A 15001-nucleotide genomic window follows, 5' to 3' on the forward strand; every position below is an offset into this window, starting at 1 on the left:
CTGGGTCTTGCATTGCTTAATTTGATTTCAGAAATTAGCCACCCTATGCAAGAATGCTGAATAAATCCAAAATGAGAGTAAATTTTTATGGTTAATTTTCAGTTATTTTTTAAATTTACTATTACTATTTATTTTCTTTTGATTTATTATTCACTTTACACCTTATAAAACAGTTTGAGCTATAATTTTGTTTGTTTTTTTATTTATTTATTTATTTATTTGAAACACAGGTCTTCAATTTAACCCTAAATGTAAATTATTTGTAAAATTTGTATAATTTATTATTTCCTTATATTTTTACTATACACTATCTTTTAAGTTGTAATTTATTGTTTGGTTATTTAAATATTTTGTTATATATACAATATATATATATATATACCTCTGTGAACCAACAGCAGTGACAAATAGAGAGTCACTTTTGCTGGGCTGGGGAGAGGGAAGATGTGCCAGTTTCCTCACCAGTTTAAGCCTTGAATGATCATTTTACTATTTGTAGAACTTATCAGATATCTAGTGTTAAAGTTCTAAAATAAGCAAAGAACTGCATACACACAACAGGGTTAAACACTCACACAGAATCAAACCCAATAAGATAATTTAGTAGATTTTCCTAATCAATTATTTTCCTAATTTAACTTTCTTAAGTTAATCGCTACATGTTCAAGGTTGGTGAATTCATCAGCGAGGAGAATCCAAAAAGGGTTCATTCCCCCTTTAAACCTAAATGCAGATACTAAGAGGCATAATTAAACATATTTGGGGAAAAAAATCTAAGTGTAATTTTCATTGTCATTTAAAATAAATAAATCGAATCCAGTTTCATGAAGATGAGTTTAAAAAAAAACAAAGAACTAAAATACACTTTAATGTAATACAATTTTCACGAAAGGCAGGGGGAAAAATCACTGTTATCAACTGCTTCTGAATCATTGGTTTGAAAAAGTTTAAGCTGAGCCATCCTGCATACCAGACAACACTGAAGAAAGCCATCATCATTAGGGAGACAAGTGCTCAACATGGGATATGAGAACACACTCTATTTTGGTTTTAAATAACAGGCTTAAACAAAACTAAATATACACTGAACTCTATGTTCAGACAAAGTAAACAAGCAGGCAGTCGCTGTCTGAAACACAGTCTGATTGCATACTTGATTATGGCCAAAGCAAATAAATCAAGTCAATGTAAGTCATTTGTGTCAGTTATGGATAATTAAAACATTCATACTAAGTCAAATTCACGTTTTCCCTTCTCTCCGCTGATGTGTTGTATCATTCCTCATTCTGCACATTCTCATGAAATAAAAACAAAACTATATTTTCAAGTACGTGCTGGAAGCAATATTATTTCTAATGGACTGGGGCACCATGAACAAGAAGTGAGCACAGTGTTTAAAAATTCTAGATCTGCTGTGTCTGGTCCACTCATACCAGCACAACACACACCACCATAATGTCACTGTAACTGCAACACTGAGAATGATACGACACTCAAAAAAATACCCACTCTGTTGTTGTTCTGACCATTGAAGAACAGAGTGAAAATCCACTACATTCTAGAACATTGTAGAACTACAAAGTGCACATATATGGTAATTGGAGCTGATAAAATTCATTCATTGTCTGCAACCACTTATCCAATTCAAGGTCACAGTGGGCCCAGAGCCTACCCGGAATCACTGGGCATCCTTCACAGAGCAGCTCCTCTGGGACACACCTACTGACACTTCTTTGAGTCACCAATCCACCTAATGTGTGTTTCTGGACTCTGGGAGGAAACCGGAACACCCAGAAGAAACCCACACGGACACGGGGAGAACACACCAAACTCTTCACAGACAGTCACCCGGAGCGGGAATCGAACCCACAATCTCCAGGTCCCTGGAGCTGTGTGACTGCGACACTAACCTGCTGCGTTATGGTGCGGCTCCATAAAATGTCCATGGTAAAAAAAATAAAATAAATAATAATATGTTAAATCCATACACTGTATAAATAAACAACTGTTTGCCATGTATTTCGTATTTTATGCAGACTTATATCTGTGCCTTATGTACGACTGTACAAAAGGTACCTAAAATTCAGTGTTAATGGCAAAAGTACAACACATTAAGTCACTGCTTTACTGCTCTACCCAGACCACTTAGGGCTCTACTGAGACAGTAAGATAGTCACTGACCAGAACCAAAATTATTCCCACACTATTTCCTGTAACACATTTGTTACAGTTTAACCTCATATAAACAGAAATGACCTCTGTAAAGTTGTGTGCATTTTCTCTGGTTCCTGAGCTGTGTGCATTGATGCAATTACTAGGAGATCCCTATAAACCAGTGGTTCTCAAACTTTGTAGACCAAGTACCACCCATTATCAAATCAAAACCTCCATGTACCACCTATGATTTTTACAGAAACGTGTGTCCCTGGTTCTTCCTCTGTTCCGGGGGCATAAGGCAAAATCTTGCTTGAATTTTTACGTTTTTATTGCTTTTTATTTACTTAAAATTTGCATGCTTAACACAAAATTATTTAAAATAATTACTAAAAATTATAGAGAGAATACAAGTAACTATAGGCCTAAACTGAATGTTTTAAACACAATTATACATTTATGAGAACATATAAAATTTATGGGCATTAAGCGTTTTGAAAGAAATAAAAACAAGAAGAGGTCAATTAATATCAGTTATGTGCTTTATTGGCTATAGGTGAAAACAGCGTGGCGGGGGCTTAGGGCAGGTGCTCACAGCGGCTCTCTGCACTTGTATTGAAGGTGGCGCTGTGTTAAACCAAGTGTTTTCTTCTATACTGTCTTCACATGTACAGAATTTTCTCTATTTTTGCCTCTGGATTTAGTCCTTCTGGGCTTCTGAGTATTTCTTGTGATTGGTCTCGACTTGTTTTTCTCGTTTTTGCTTTGCCCTTTTTATAATAAAATGCAAATTGCTCACATCTGTCTCAAGCATTTGCTTACGTCCAGTAAGCTACTGAAAATTGGCTTTTCTTTTATTTCTCAAAACAACTGGGGGGTCGTTACCTCCCTGGAAAAAAGCAGAGGAACGCTGCCCCCCACTCGCTGTTCCCTTACAGATGTAATCAACTACGGTGTATGCGTAGCATATTGTATTTTTCTGTATTTTTCTACTGGGGCATAATTATGAAAACTGTGAAAAAATATGTAATTTACACATAGAAACTTTAGATTTTCAGTTCTAAATAAATTCCTTAAATAAGTAGTAAATTTTTTGAGGTCATTTGGCATACCACCTCTTGCTGCTTCACGTACCACAGTTTGAGAACCACTGTTATAGACACTCTGTGAGCTTGTTTACACTGTATTTATATGCAGTGGTCATCAGATTTTGTTTAGATTTTACTTGACAGCAGCTATCATCCACTGAGACTGTTACTCTTGTGCAGTTAAGATTCTCACAGTTCATGCTCACATGTTCAATGCTCTTGCTTAAGTTTATCCTCTGTGCTCATGAACTAGTCTGCTTCAATATCGCCCTCAGGTTAAAATACCTCTGGTTACGAAGAGTGGAAACAGAGAGCAATAGTAACTGTGCTGAATATCTGACCACAATCACAAAATTATCCAAAAGCACAAATGATAAGACTAAGCACTGGCACTGAAAATCTGAACATATTTGGCACAAGTCCGATCGTAAGCAGTGAAAATCTGAGTGCGAGCAATGAAAGCATTAATTGCAAATCGGAACTGGAGCAATAAAGCTCATTACTAATATAGCTCTCAAATTAAAAATAAATGCAATAAAATGTACAATAAAATAATGCAATGAAAAAAGCAACAGGGTCTTTAGTGAAATTGTGGCAATTTCAAGGCTCTCTTCATTCTGATAAAAAAAAAGCAAAGGCATGATTCAGTAGACTGATACATTAATAATATTAATCTACATTTAATTATTTAGAGTGTTTCATTGTATCTTATGAAATACATGTTACTGAAGAATAATGATTAATATTTTTTCAGAGTGACGTTCAGTGGCTGTGCTGCTTCCCCATGTGTTGGCAGTTGTTGCAGCCTGGTACTGGTATAAAACAGAGGCTGTAAGCCTCTGCACTAGTGCATTGCTCAGGACACAGGATCCAAGACCTGTGGAGGTCAGGTATGAGAACAACCATAACAGACAAGCATTCCAGTGAATCATTTAAACTAGTAAAATCAGCCGTCTTATTGTCACAGACAACTGGATAAGTGACGAACAGTTAAACGAGCCAATCACATGACGCACATCAATCGACCATTATTTTATTGTGAGATTCAGTTGAAGACACTGATAAAGGTGAATCCTGGAAACCCAAATACATTTAAAAACACTCAGCAAAGCACTGACAATCTCCCAGTCAATACCCTTCATATTAAGTGCAACACTGGGTGAGAGTATGTCTACAAAGTGATTTTTAAATATGCTTCCCATCTGCAAGGTTCTAATGCTGATTTACACATTTTCAGAAAGGGTTTTACATAAATAAATATTCAAACAAACTTTCTGAAATGCTCTATTTTGTGTCACTTCTTCAAGAAGCGGTGTGTACAATATGGATGGGACATTTCACCAACCAGATGAGGACAAGTCCCCATCGTCCCTTCCATAAATGGAGATGCTGGGACAAGAGCAAAGTGGGAGGACACTGCAGAAGTCTTGATGGTTCAAGAAGTAATGACAGTAACAGTCCGAAAAGAGTGAGCTACACCACCTGTTTACAAAGCCAGTCTATCCTCTCTCAGACACACGACCCTTTAAAGCCAGTTCATTTGTCAAACTCTGACCCTTGTCTTACCTGTACCGCATGCCAGTCTGATAGGACACGCACTCCTGCAGGGTCACACCGTTGGTCCTTAAGAAGTCTTCTAGGTTCTTGAACTGGGCGGCAGCCCGGACCTCCCTGAGCCCCTTCATCTCAGCCTGTTCTCCAGGGCCCTGCCGCAGTGGGTACAAGCCCTGCTCGGACAGGTAGCGGTCGATATCGCTGCGCATGCTCTCGCTGAAGGAGAGCGACAGCAGTTTGCCACTGCTGACACTGCTACTCCTCCGCACGCCACTCGTGGGTGCCGTGGGCTTGGGGATCTGCAGGGGGTCGCATGGAAAACTCTGTTGGTGACTGAGGCGGCGACCACCATGGCCCACCGTACGCAGCTCTGTCAGGCTGCTCCTGTGAGTCCCAAACATGCTACACTCCTGTGCCCACCTTCCAAAGGTGACCCAGGATCTGATGATGCAGTGCCTCACACAGACAGACAAACTCAGGAGTGAAGAAAGTACTCGAGCAGAACAGAGAGCAGCGCCACGTGGACAGAGACCTTGCTGAAAATAGCACCTTAGTCCACACAACCCATCGTACACTCATGCATTGTAATTAGAGCCAATGGTGCCCCCCTCCACATCCACTTTGGGTGAATCCAACACAATGACACAGTTCATCTAATTAGGGTATTTTGTCTACTATGATGTGCTGAAGTGGCAATCTTGGCATAAGCACTCACAAGCATGCAGACAGTCTGTTCTTCTGTGATATAAACAAAGGGGAGTGACTGGCATGCAGACTGTATGTTCTGGGCTTTAGTTGGCTTTAAGTGAAATTGTGTATTGTTTACTTTAGCTTTCACAATCTGGGCTGGTGCACGGAACACACTTCACAAAAAAGTTGTTACACCATATCTTGTGTAACATGCTCCTCACACCTCTCTCACTCTCCAGCCCAGAGTCATGCTGAATTAACTGTGGCTGCCTGGGTGGGCCATGTCAAAAGCTTCCAAGAATAAAGTCAGAATGTTTCGAGAATAAAGCCAGAATATTTCAAGAATAAAGTAAGAAATAAGCAGTGTGTACATGTACACGTGTGAGAGTTTTAGCTGTCAGATGCATACAGAAAGTAGAAAGTTTTTTATTTTTTTTTTCTAATTTTATTTTGCCTTTTAAAGGGTGCCATGATTTAAAAAAATGTTGAGGAACACTGACATATAGGATTCACATTTGATTCCCTAATTTCCGTCTCAAAGGACGGCTTTTTTAAAAAACTTACTCTTGGATGTGCAATAAAGTAGCTTCTACAAGTTCAGAGAGTGACCCTTCTGTTAAATAACCTGCACGTTATAAAGATTCTGCACCAACTTAAAGTAGAAATATTATGTAAAAATCACTTTTACAGTGCATTTGCACATTATCTGCTGTGTCTACCCACCCACAAACTGCAAAATATGATTTCCCCATCAGCTTTTTTGTTCTGCCTATGACAGAAAATATAGGATACAATGAGTAATTCTGATATTGTGCTGAAAGTAGTCTGACTCCACTGCAGGTAGTTACAATCAAAATTGACACAGTGTAGCACATTAAGTTCAGCTTGGTTCACAATAGGTACAACGACATTGCATAGTTTGTTTTAGCATGGACTAAATGTTACACAGTGGCAAGATGACTGATATCCATGTTGACGAGTTACACAAAAAAGCCACTAAAATATTAACACAAATTTCCCTCATGCAGGAAATTACATAACTAAAATCATAAACCATGAAATGCCAATAATATTTCAGCCTCATACAACAGGCCCTGCCAAATAACCAAAGCCTCATTAACTGTATCTGTACTGAGGTCACAACTAGGACACAGGAACTGAAGTGGGTGACAAACAAGTCTCAGAAACACTTAACTGTAAGTCATCATTCCTAACTCTACACAACAACTATGTTAGCCTTTTTTGACAACTGTCATAAACCTATGTTAACAGCCTTATTGCAATGTCTGTATATCTGTAACATGTGACATGTCACGTGACACCATTTTTTCAACGAGAACATCTCCCTATAGGCTGTGACGGGTCCCAATTACTCTATCACTACTGTACATTTAGGCTACATGAGACATGCTCCCTAACATATAACTACGGATAGAGAATTCTTTGCATTTCAAAAATGTGGGGTTTTTTTTAGGGTGGTTGCAACTGTCAGAGCGTTATTCACCCTCCAGGAGGTTGGGGTGGAGAGAGGATAAGAGTCTACACCAGTTCCACCATACAGCTAACCCAAACTGCTGTATGTACACTTTCTTGTTTCTGCCTAGTGCCCTTGTAAGGGTGGTAAATAAACTTTTGTTTGTTGCAGTAATGGCTCGGTCTTGTTTATACGCCTCCAGTGATGTCACAATATCTTAATCACAAGTGACAATTTAGAATTTATATTACCTAATTTCTAAAAGTACTTTTGCAGTTATTACAGCGGTAAAATCAACCGAAATATATTACCTAGGTATTATGAGATGTACACAGAAAATATACGTTTTTCATTACTTTAACCTCAGTATTTTGAGTAGATTGTACATGAAAAAAAAAAAAAAAAAAAAAAATCAATCTACCAAGTCTACTCATTTTCATGTTTGGAAGATAAATCTTTCTTTGAGTGCCTAGAGAAATGTCATATAAAATTCACTTGCATCTTCATCTATACTGAGGTAAGAAATTTACTTAGCACTTTAAAAACAAACCAAGAAACGGTATTAACAGTATATGATTTACTATCATATAACAAAGATTCTCCCAAATGAACATTCACCTACTCTCTGTTTTAAACCAATCCAAGTTTAGAATGTTCCCAAATGTACCTGTAGTTCCTCATTTTGCCCCAGTGCAGTGCATAGCTCTTGAATGGCACAAGTGTAAGAACGGTAGGAGTGTGCAGCATCCCCATGCATCATTTCCCAAGCTTCCCAAGCATCTACATGATCCACCAGGTACTTACCCGATTACCCGCCGGCGGGCGGCTCATGTAGGGGTTTTGCACCACGCTGCTCATTTAGAACTCCAGCTGTGATAAGCCAAATAATAACTTGTTTTTAAGCAACTAAAACTGCTCTTAACTAAGAAGAGCTTACAACGGGGTACAGCAAAAAAAAAACACCACCTCTTCCACTGGAATAAGCCCCGCCTCTCACAGTCACTGTCACACAAAAAATCTTTTTCTTCACCAATCACTGTGCCAGTTGTGTCTTGCCAAGCTCGGCATGCAGCATGGCCTAAATAATGCAAGAGGCTTTTGCTCTAAAAGCTTTTGATTGTTGTACCACAAGATGGAGTACTAAAAGCCATTTTTTGCTTGTTCTGTGGTCTGCGTATGAATAGAATTAAAACATACAACAGGTCAGCATGGCAGTCCACAACTAGCAGGACAGAGAGCAAGTGATAGCACACACTGACCCCTTGTCTGTCAGGTGCTACAACGTGTCATGTTTCAAGTCACATAAATGCAGAGTGTATCACAGGCCCATTCTTGGTTCAGATGTAGATTTTCTGGTCCAGAAAACATGGTGATTCTACTAAGCACATATATTAAGGCATAAGGGTTCCAAAGACCTCATCCAGAACAGATCATTTGTGTATCTTGGTGCATAGCTTTATACATGAAACATGGGCAAGTTGCTTAATTAATGATGCATGGAAACTGTCAGTAGAAAAAAAAAAAGAAAGACAGCCTACACGTGCAAGTGAAAGGCAAACACGGCCGACATATCCAGTCCTCCACAGCTGCTCTTTTCAGAGGTACATGCTTCACCCTTAAACACAAGAGGCATGACGTGCTCCCTGTCAATCAACAGCACCAATCATTGAAGGCAAATGCAATGTGCAAGGCTGAAAACTTATAGAAATATATCTAAACCCCAAACAACTCTACCATATTGTACATTAAGATGAAACATGTATCTGAGCTTCATGGAAAATGTCAACATTAATCAAGGAATCATTTTTAAAGCGGCACCATTGGGAACATTAATATTTCCCTCACATTAAAACTTCATTTCCTGTGCTGTGTTTTGCTCTAACTAAAGACTGGCTTGCCTTGAAAACAGGCATATGTATTATTCAGTGCAGACCATTTGCCAGTGATGTCACAGCCACCCTAAATATAAAACTCACATAACCATTGGCTAGCAGCTGTCTTGACTACTCTCTCCACTGTCCAGAACGAAACATTTGCTGACAGGAAAGTGCTTAAATGTTTAAGTGTGCTATCAAATGACTCAGCAAGTGTTCTCATGAAATTATTACATTGCGCTTTGACTTTGTGTAGATACCAGATGTATGTCAGCAACATCCTCACTGGCAGAAAAGACTACATTTGCTGGGTTTTGCTCATGTCCACATGATATAAAGCATATTCTGAAATTGCAGTTATTATATGTGGGGAAATCTAATTTTTTCCTGTGTCTTTAAGCTAGGATTATGTACTACAAAATGCAACGAGAACTGACCACAAATGTTAAGTCTAATATACGAAAACAGCTGAGGGACTGACAGGAGGGTTACAGTACCTGTAAAACTGAAGCTGTCTTTTTGGGCTCCCATAGCGTGCCCTGAATAAGAGAAATACAGAGTAAGCATGTTACATTGAATGATGTTATTGAAGCAAAGCATTAAATAGTGCCTCTTGCAGAGCATTTCCTAAATGCAAGTGAATGTGTATGTGAATGAGTGAGTTAATGTGGGGGCAACTGTGGCCTTAAGGTTAGAGAATTGAGCTTAGGATGGAGGGTCACCGGTTCACTTCCAGGGACCAGCAAGAAAAAAATGTATTCATGGCTGAAGTGCCCTTGAGCAAGGCACCTAATCCCAAACCTAATCCCACCAAGGTGGTTGGCAGCCCCCTGCTCCGGTTATGTGTGCGTTCACTGCCCCTAATGTGTGTGTGTGGAACAATTGCTCACTAGGGTTTGTTTATGTGTTCATTACCATGGATGGGTAAAAAGCAATTTCCCCAAGGGGATCAATAAAGGTGATTCTTCACACCACAGCCAGTTTTATGAGGTTTATTATGCATCTAAAAAAGTTCATACACACACATCTAAATCTGATTAGACTCATGTAGAAAGACTAAATCTAGAGGTTTAAGCGGTTTTGAGTGTTATGTCATTAGTGTGAATAAGAAGTGTTACATTTCATTTACATTTCAGCACATGTATCCAGCACAAAAAAATGCACAGCTTTGAATCTAAGTCTTTAATATTAACAAATGTCCAGAATCAGATCTCTATAGAAAGAGCACCTAAAACACACACACCACAGTGGAAGGCTTATTGCTAATAACAATAATAATAGCTGGTCTCTATCGGTGTAGCTTTAAAGGTACTTGGTAGTACTTAATACTTGGTAGTACTTAATTCATTTATACATTATCTATAACCGCTTATCCAGTTCAGGGTTGCATTGGAATCATTGGACGCAAGGCGGGAACACACCCTGGAGGGGGCATTAGGTAATACTTTACCTTAAAATTACAGCTCCAAAATCACTGTGATGCTCCACTGACCTGTATCAGGGAGAATAGAGCCTATTTCATTCAACGTGTTTACATGTATGTGTATATACTTAGATAATGAGAAAACTCTGTGTTTACATGTGTCGGACAATAATCTGATTTCTGCTTTGCAACAGCGAAAAATATCACAAAAATGTGTGACAAACTTCTTGCGGCGACTTTTTGTAAACTTGAATACACTTTACCTGAAAACTTTTTATTATTTTTAATATCGCATGGTGGTGCAGCAGGTAGTGTCGCAGTCACACAGCTCCAGGGACCATGAGGTTGTGGGTTCGAGTCCCGCTCCAGGTGACTGTCTGTGAGGAGTTGGTGTGTTCTCCCCTGGTTTGCGTGGGTTTCCTCCGGGTGCTCCGGTTTCCTCCCACAGTCCAAAAACACACGTTGGTAGGTGGATTGGTGATTGTGTGAGTGTGTGTGTGATGCCCTGTGAAGGACCGGCGCCCCCTCCAGGGTGTATTCCTGCCTTGCGCCCAATGATTACATGTAGGCTGGACACACCGCGACCCTGAACTGGATAAGCGCTTACAGATAATGAATGAATGAATATCACACAGTGCTGCCCTTGGTGTTAAATGTTGTGCTGCATAGATGTTCTGGGTGGGTGTTTGAGGGTGGGTGTTTGATGTCACTCACGTGTATAATAGCCCAGGGGAGCCTGTTTGTCTTGTGGAGAGGCGAGCAGGAGAATCTGTGTTAGGTTCAGGATACATGGAGGTGTGAGGGAGGAGGGACCAGTCCCACTCACACTCTCAGTCCCTAAACACATCAGAGAAAGAGCCAAAATCAATATCCTCAAAATCCTCCAAAAGTATTTCCCCTCCTCCTAATGTATTTACATGTCAGATTTTCAGATTATTCCAGATGCATTACTTAATTTACTGAGAATCTACTAGAAGCTTTCTCTGAAACATCACTGTCCTCGTGGATTTGGACATATTTTTAAATGTATTTCCATGTTTATTCTACAAAAAGCAGATATGAACATTCAAAGAATAGACAATTAAGCAAAGCATTTTGAGAGTGGCTGTCACCTAAGTGAACATCTCTTTAAGTCCGGGAGTCACTTCACACAATTTCCCCACTAATCTGAGCAGTATTCAACTGGGAGAGGCTGTGGCAATTCAGGCTAGTGCTTTAGGAGAAAACTGGGTCATGGCTGTCCTCATTAGCAGGTTTGTGAATTTAATGAGGATATTCTTAGGAATGCTCCAGACTGCTCTGGATTCAAAAGATTGGAGCCACCAGCAGATGGAGCCCTACTATTATCTTCACCTCAGTTAGAATGCCATGAGTTCACCCTGAAATCAGACAACAGAGACTGCTTCTTTACTAAAGAGACTGCTGATAAATTATATGAATGTGGCAACGCACATCCTGGGAAGTCCAGCAGTAATATGCACTCTGCATTCAACCCATCCATGGCGAAGAAAACACACACAGACACAGATCGGAAGGTACTGGGCGAAAGGTAAATTGCAGATAGGCAGACGGATGCTAAAAGATGCTTTTCTGCCAATCCAGGGGACAGGTGCCTATCCTGCTTCTCTAAACTTTAGTCACTGGCACTCTGTCGCTAATCCTGGTGTGGTTACTAGAAATAAATCATAGTAGGACAGGCTAGCTTGGTGCACTAATCTGTGGCATATGCTTTTGAGAGTAATCTGGGCAGTCTAGGGCAGCCTGGGTATGTCACGGCCTAAGGCACAATGCACAATGTATATCTCGTGTGTGTGTGTGTGTGTGTGTGTGTATGTGTGTATGTGTGTGTGTGTGCTTGGTGTCTCTCCCTATGGTGAAAGAATAAGTAAGCACCACTGCACCCACAGTTAGCGCCTGGTGACTGAGTTATTAGCTCAGGGTATAGACTGTTAAAGCTAGCACTCTGTGAAAAATATTTTCAAAGCTGAGCTTTCTGAAGTAAGAAAAGATTGAAGAATAACTGAGTGACAGGCTGCGACTCTTCCTCAATGCTCACATCAAGGAAGAAAGTCAATGTGGGGTTGGCGTAAGGATACATGAACTTCAGAGGACTATGAAGAGTGGGATATCCCATAGTGAGATTCCAAAACTAATGCTAAACTAATGCAAAATAGATCACTCCCTCTGATGATCTTACTGCCCGCCCTACTGCTATACTTCTAGTGAGGTGGAATTTTACCAGCCCGATATTAAATCTAGCAGATGTGGTGCAATAAAACGTTTGAGAAGGAAGGGGATAAAAACTGATGTGTCAACACTTTGACCGACTCTCCTTGGCAAGGAACAAGAGCTCCAGCTACTGCAGAGCACCATGCAGTATAAGCAGGAAACTTTATAAAGGGGGACTGTTTATAGTAAAGGGCAAAGAAGGACACTGTTTTACTGACAGACCACTTAACTGCTGCCCTCAACTTTAAAATTACACAAGGGAAAATCACACTCATATAAGACAATACAATATAGAATGTCATTCGGCATTATCAAAGTAATTCAGCACTATCAAAGTAGATTTAGTATTGTTATATTGTAAATTGAGGTTTCATAAACTGCCAGATTCAGAGGTAGAAATAAAGGTGATTCATATTTATGAGAATAGTGTATATATACAATATATTTGCCCTTTTTAATACATTTGGATAAATACAGCTGTAAGCTGTAAGCCAGTGTCTGTAATTGGGTAAAAAAAAAACATACTGTCTCGATCCGGTATGCTAGGCTTTCTCTCTGTTCAGGGCAGAGCAAAAGCATCTGTAGTTTTTAAAGACAACGTAGAGAACTCTAGAGAACTCTAAACTAGGGCTGGACAATAATTCAATATCAATATATGTCGCAATATAAAATGTTTCGTCAGTTCACAGTCCATTTAAAATTTTGTTTAAAAATATTAATATTGACAAAGCCAACAGGTTTATGTTTGATGGTGATGTCGTGTTTCTTGTTTGTTCTTGGAAGTTTTTCAGTGGATTTTATACTGTTAATATAGATATCAGAATTATATCGTATCATCCCAAGTTAAGAAATATATTGTGATATAAATTTTGAACATGTTGTCCAGCCCTAAACTTTGAAAAACATGAACCGAGATGAGGATATTGCCATATTCCTGCTACATATGTGGGTAATATTGGCTTATTGTTGCTGTTTCGATTACTAAAGCTGGAATGTCTACATGTTCGGGAGACAGCTAACAGCATTAGCGAATGTGCTATAGTACTACAGAATACCTTAAGTTACCAATATGTTTCTGTGGTAATTCAAACAGTTAATAAAAATGTTATCTTTAGCCACACACAAACTACTGTCGTTTTTTTCTCCTCAAACATACTGTTCCACCTTAAAAGACGCTGAGCTTCTGAACGTAAACAAACCACAAAGAACAGTGTTTTCCCACAGTCGTAGATGCCCCCTTTAAGGAAAATAAACTGGTTCATTCAAGGAATACAAAGCAAATAGGTTCAAATGTGGGTTGCACTTTACAGGGGAAAAATTACTTTTTCCACGTAATTCCACGTTCGTTTTTTGTACGTGGATGAAGTTAAACTTGTCTGTAAGCTTTTTCACTGTTTGAATTAAGACAGAAACTCATTTGTAACTGGAGTTGTTTAGTTTTGTAGCACTTCCGGTAAGGCACGTAGCTGTGTCCCGAATTTGGAGACATTTCGACCTTAAGTGATACCAAACCGCAAAAGTAAGTCAATTTTACCCACCTATGGAGCAGTAATGAGCAATATCCTCATTTCAGAGAGAGAGACTAGCATAACGGGCCACTGTGTTCACTTTTAACAGCTACTGTTTAAAATAATATATTATTCTTTTAAATATTATCCTTATAAATATTGTATAGTGCCTATAAAAACACTATACAATATTTCAACTTTTTTATGCAGTAAAAAAGATAATATTGTTGCTATCAGTAATTTATTAGAAGTAAAACACTCTGATACTGTATATCTCCTGTACTTAAAGGTTCATTGGCCTGAGTCAGGAAAACGCTGAGTCCTACAGTACAGAGTGGCCATCACAGACTCCAAAACCACACACACATCACTCTACTTTGCAGCAAACACACACCGCCTGTATCATTGCCAGCACTGCAGTCCCAACATGAGTCAGTGCTGTGCTGTTACTCCTAAAGAACAGGCACAGAGATTTGATGTCTTTAATCCATAGAAGAAGCAAACTAAGATTGCTCAGGAACCACCCACATGGCACTGCCACGCTGAGAAATCTCATTCATGTAGAACTAATATAACACAGCCTGAATATATACGTATATATGCAGCTCTGGGCTTAGCTAAAAGAAAGACCAGAACGAGTCACAACAAATTAAAGGCTGTTTAATCAACTTCTCTACCGTAAAAGAAACACTAAAGGTAATTTTTGGGATTTTTGCTCTGGGGGCTCCCCCTAGTGTAAATCATTTTTACAGCACTGTACTGAAAGCAATGGTCAGACAAAATTATATTTAAGCTGTCATTAAGGTAAAAATACTACAATGTTCCTTTCAAAGGGGTATTATTCCATGGAACTAGTCTTTAATATATTTTGTAATAATCTTTAGGGCAAAATCCCATCAGAGGTTTAATTCAGGTTTACCCTCTGCCTCACAGGTGTAATACAAATAAAAATTTTGCACCCTTTTGTGTTTTTTTTCTTTCTATTAATATTCTCAGTCACGCGTCTG

General features: G+C 39.1%; 1 protein-coding gene across 3 annotated transcripts in view; it reads right to left on the reverse strand.

The window, feature by feature from the left end:
- The window catches only part of kcnab2b (potassium voltage-gated channel subfamily A regulatory beta subunit 2b), a 72849-nt gene that overhangs the window by 41736 nt on the left and 16112 nt on the right, over positions 1–15001 (reverse strand). For 2 of the 3 annotated variants that reach the window (XM_066670536.1, XM_066670535.1), the window contains exons 5-6: positions 10972–11094; positions 9332–9373 (exon numbers count right to left, since the gene is read on the reverse strand). In XM_066670536.1, the coding sequence (XP_066526633.1) occupies positions 9332–9373; positions 10972–11048 (119 nt within the window). In that variant the 5' untranslated portion in view covers positions 11049–11094. Of the gene's footprint in view, positions 1–4808; positions 5198–9331; positions 9374–10971; positions 11095–15001 lie in introns of those variants that run through there. The other variant, XM_066670532.1, reaches the window with a different exon arrangement.

The sequence above is a fragment of the Hoplias malabaricus genome, chromosome 5 (assembly GCF_029633855.1).
Source record: "Hoplias malabaricus isolate fHopMal1 chromosome 5, fHopMal1.hap1, whole genome shotgun sequence".
Classification (NCBI taxonomy): Eukaryota; Metazoa; Chordata; class Actinopteri; order Characiformes; family Erythrinidae; genus Hoplias; species Hoplias malabaricus.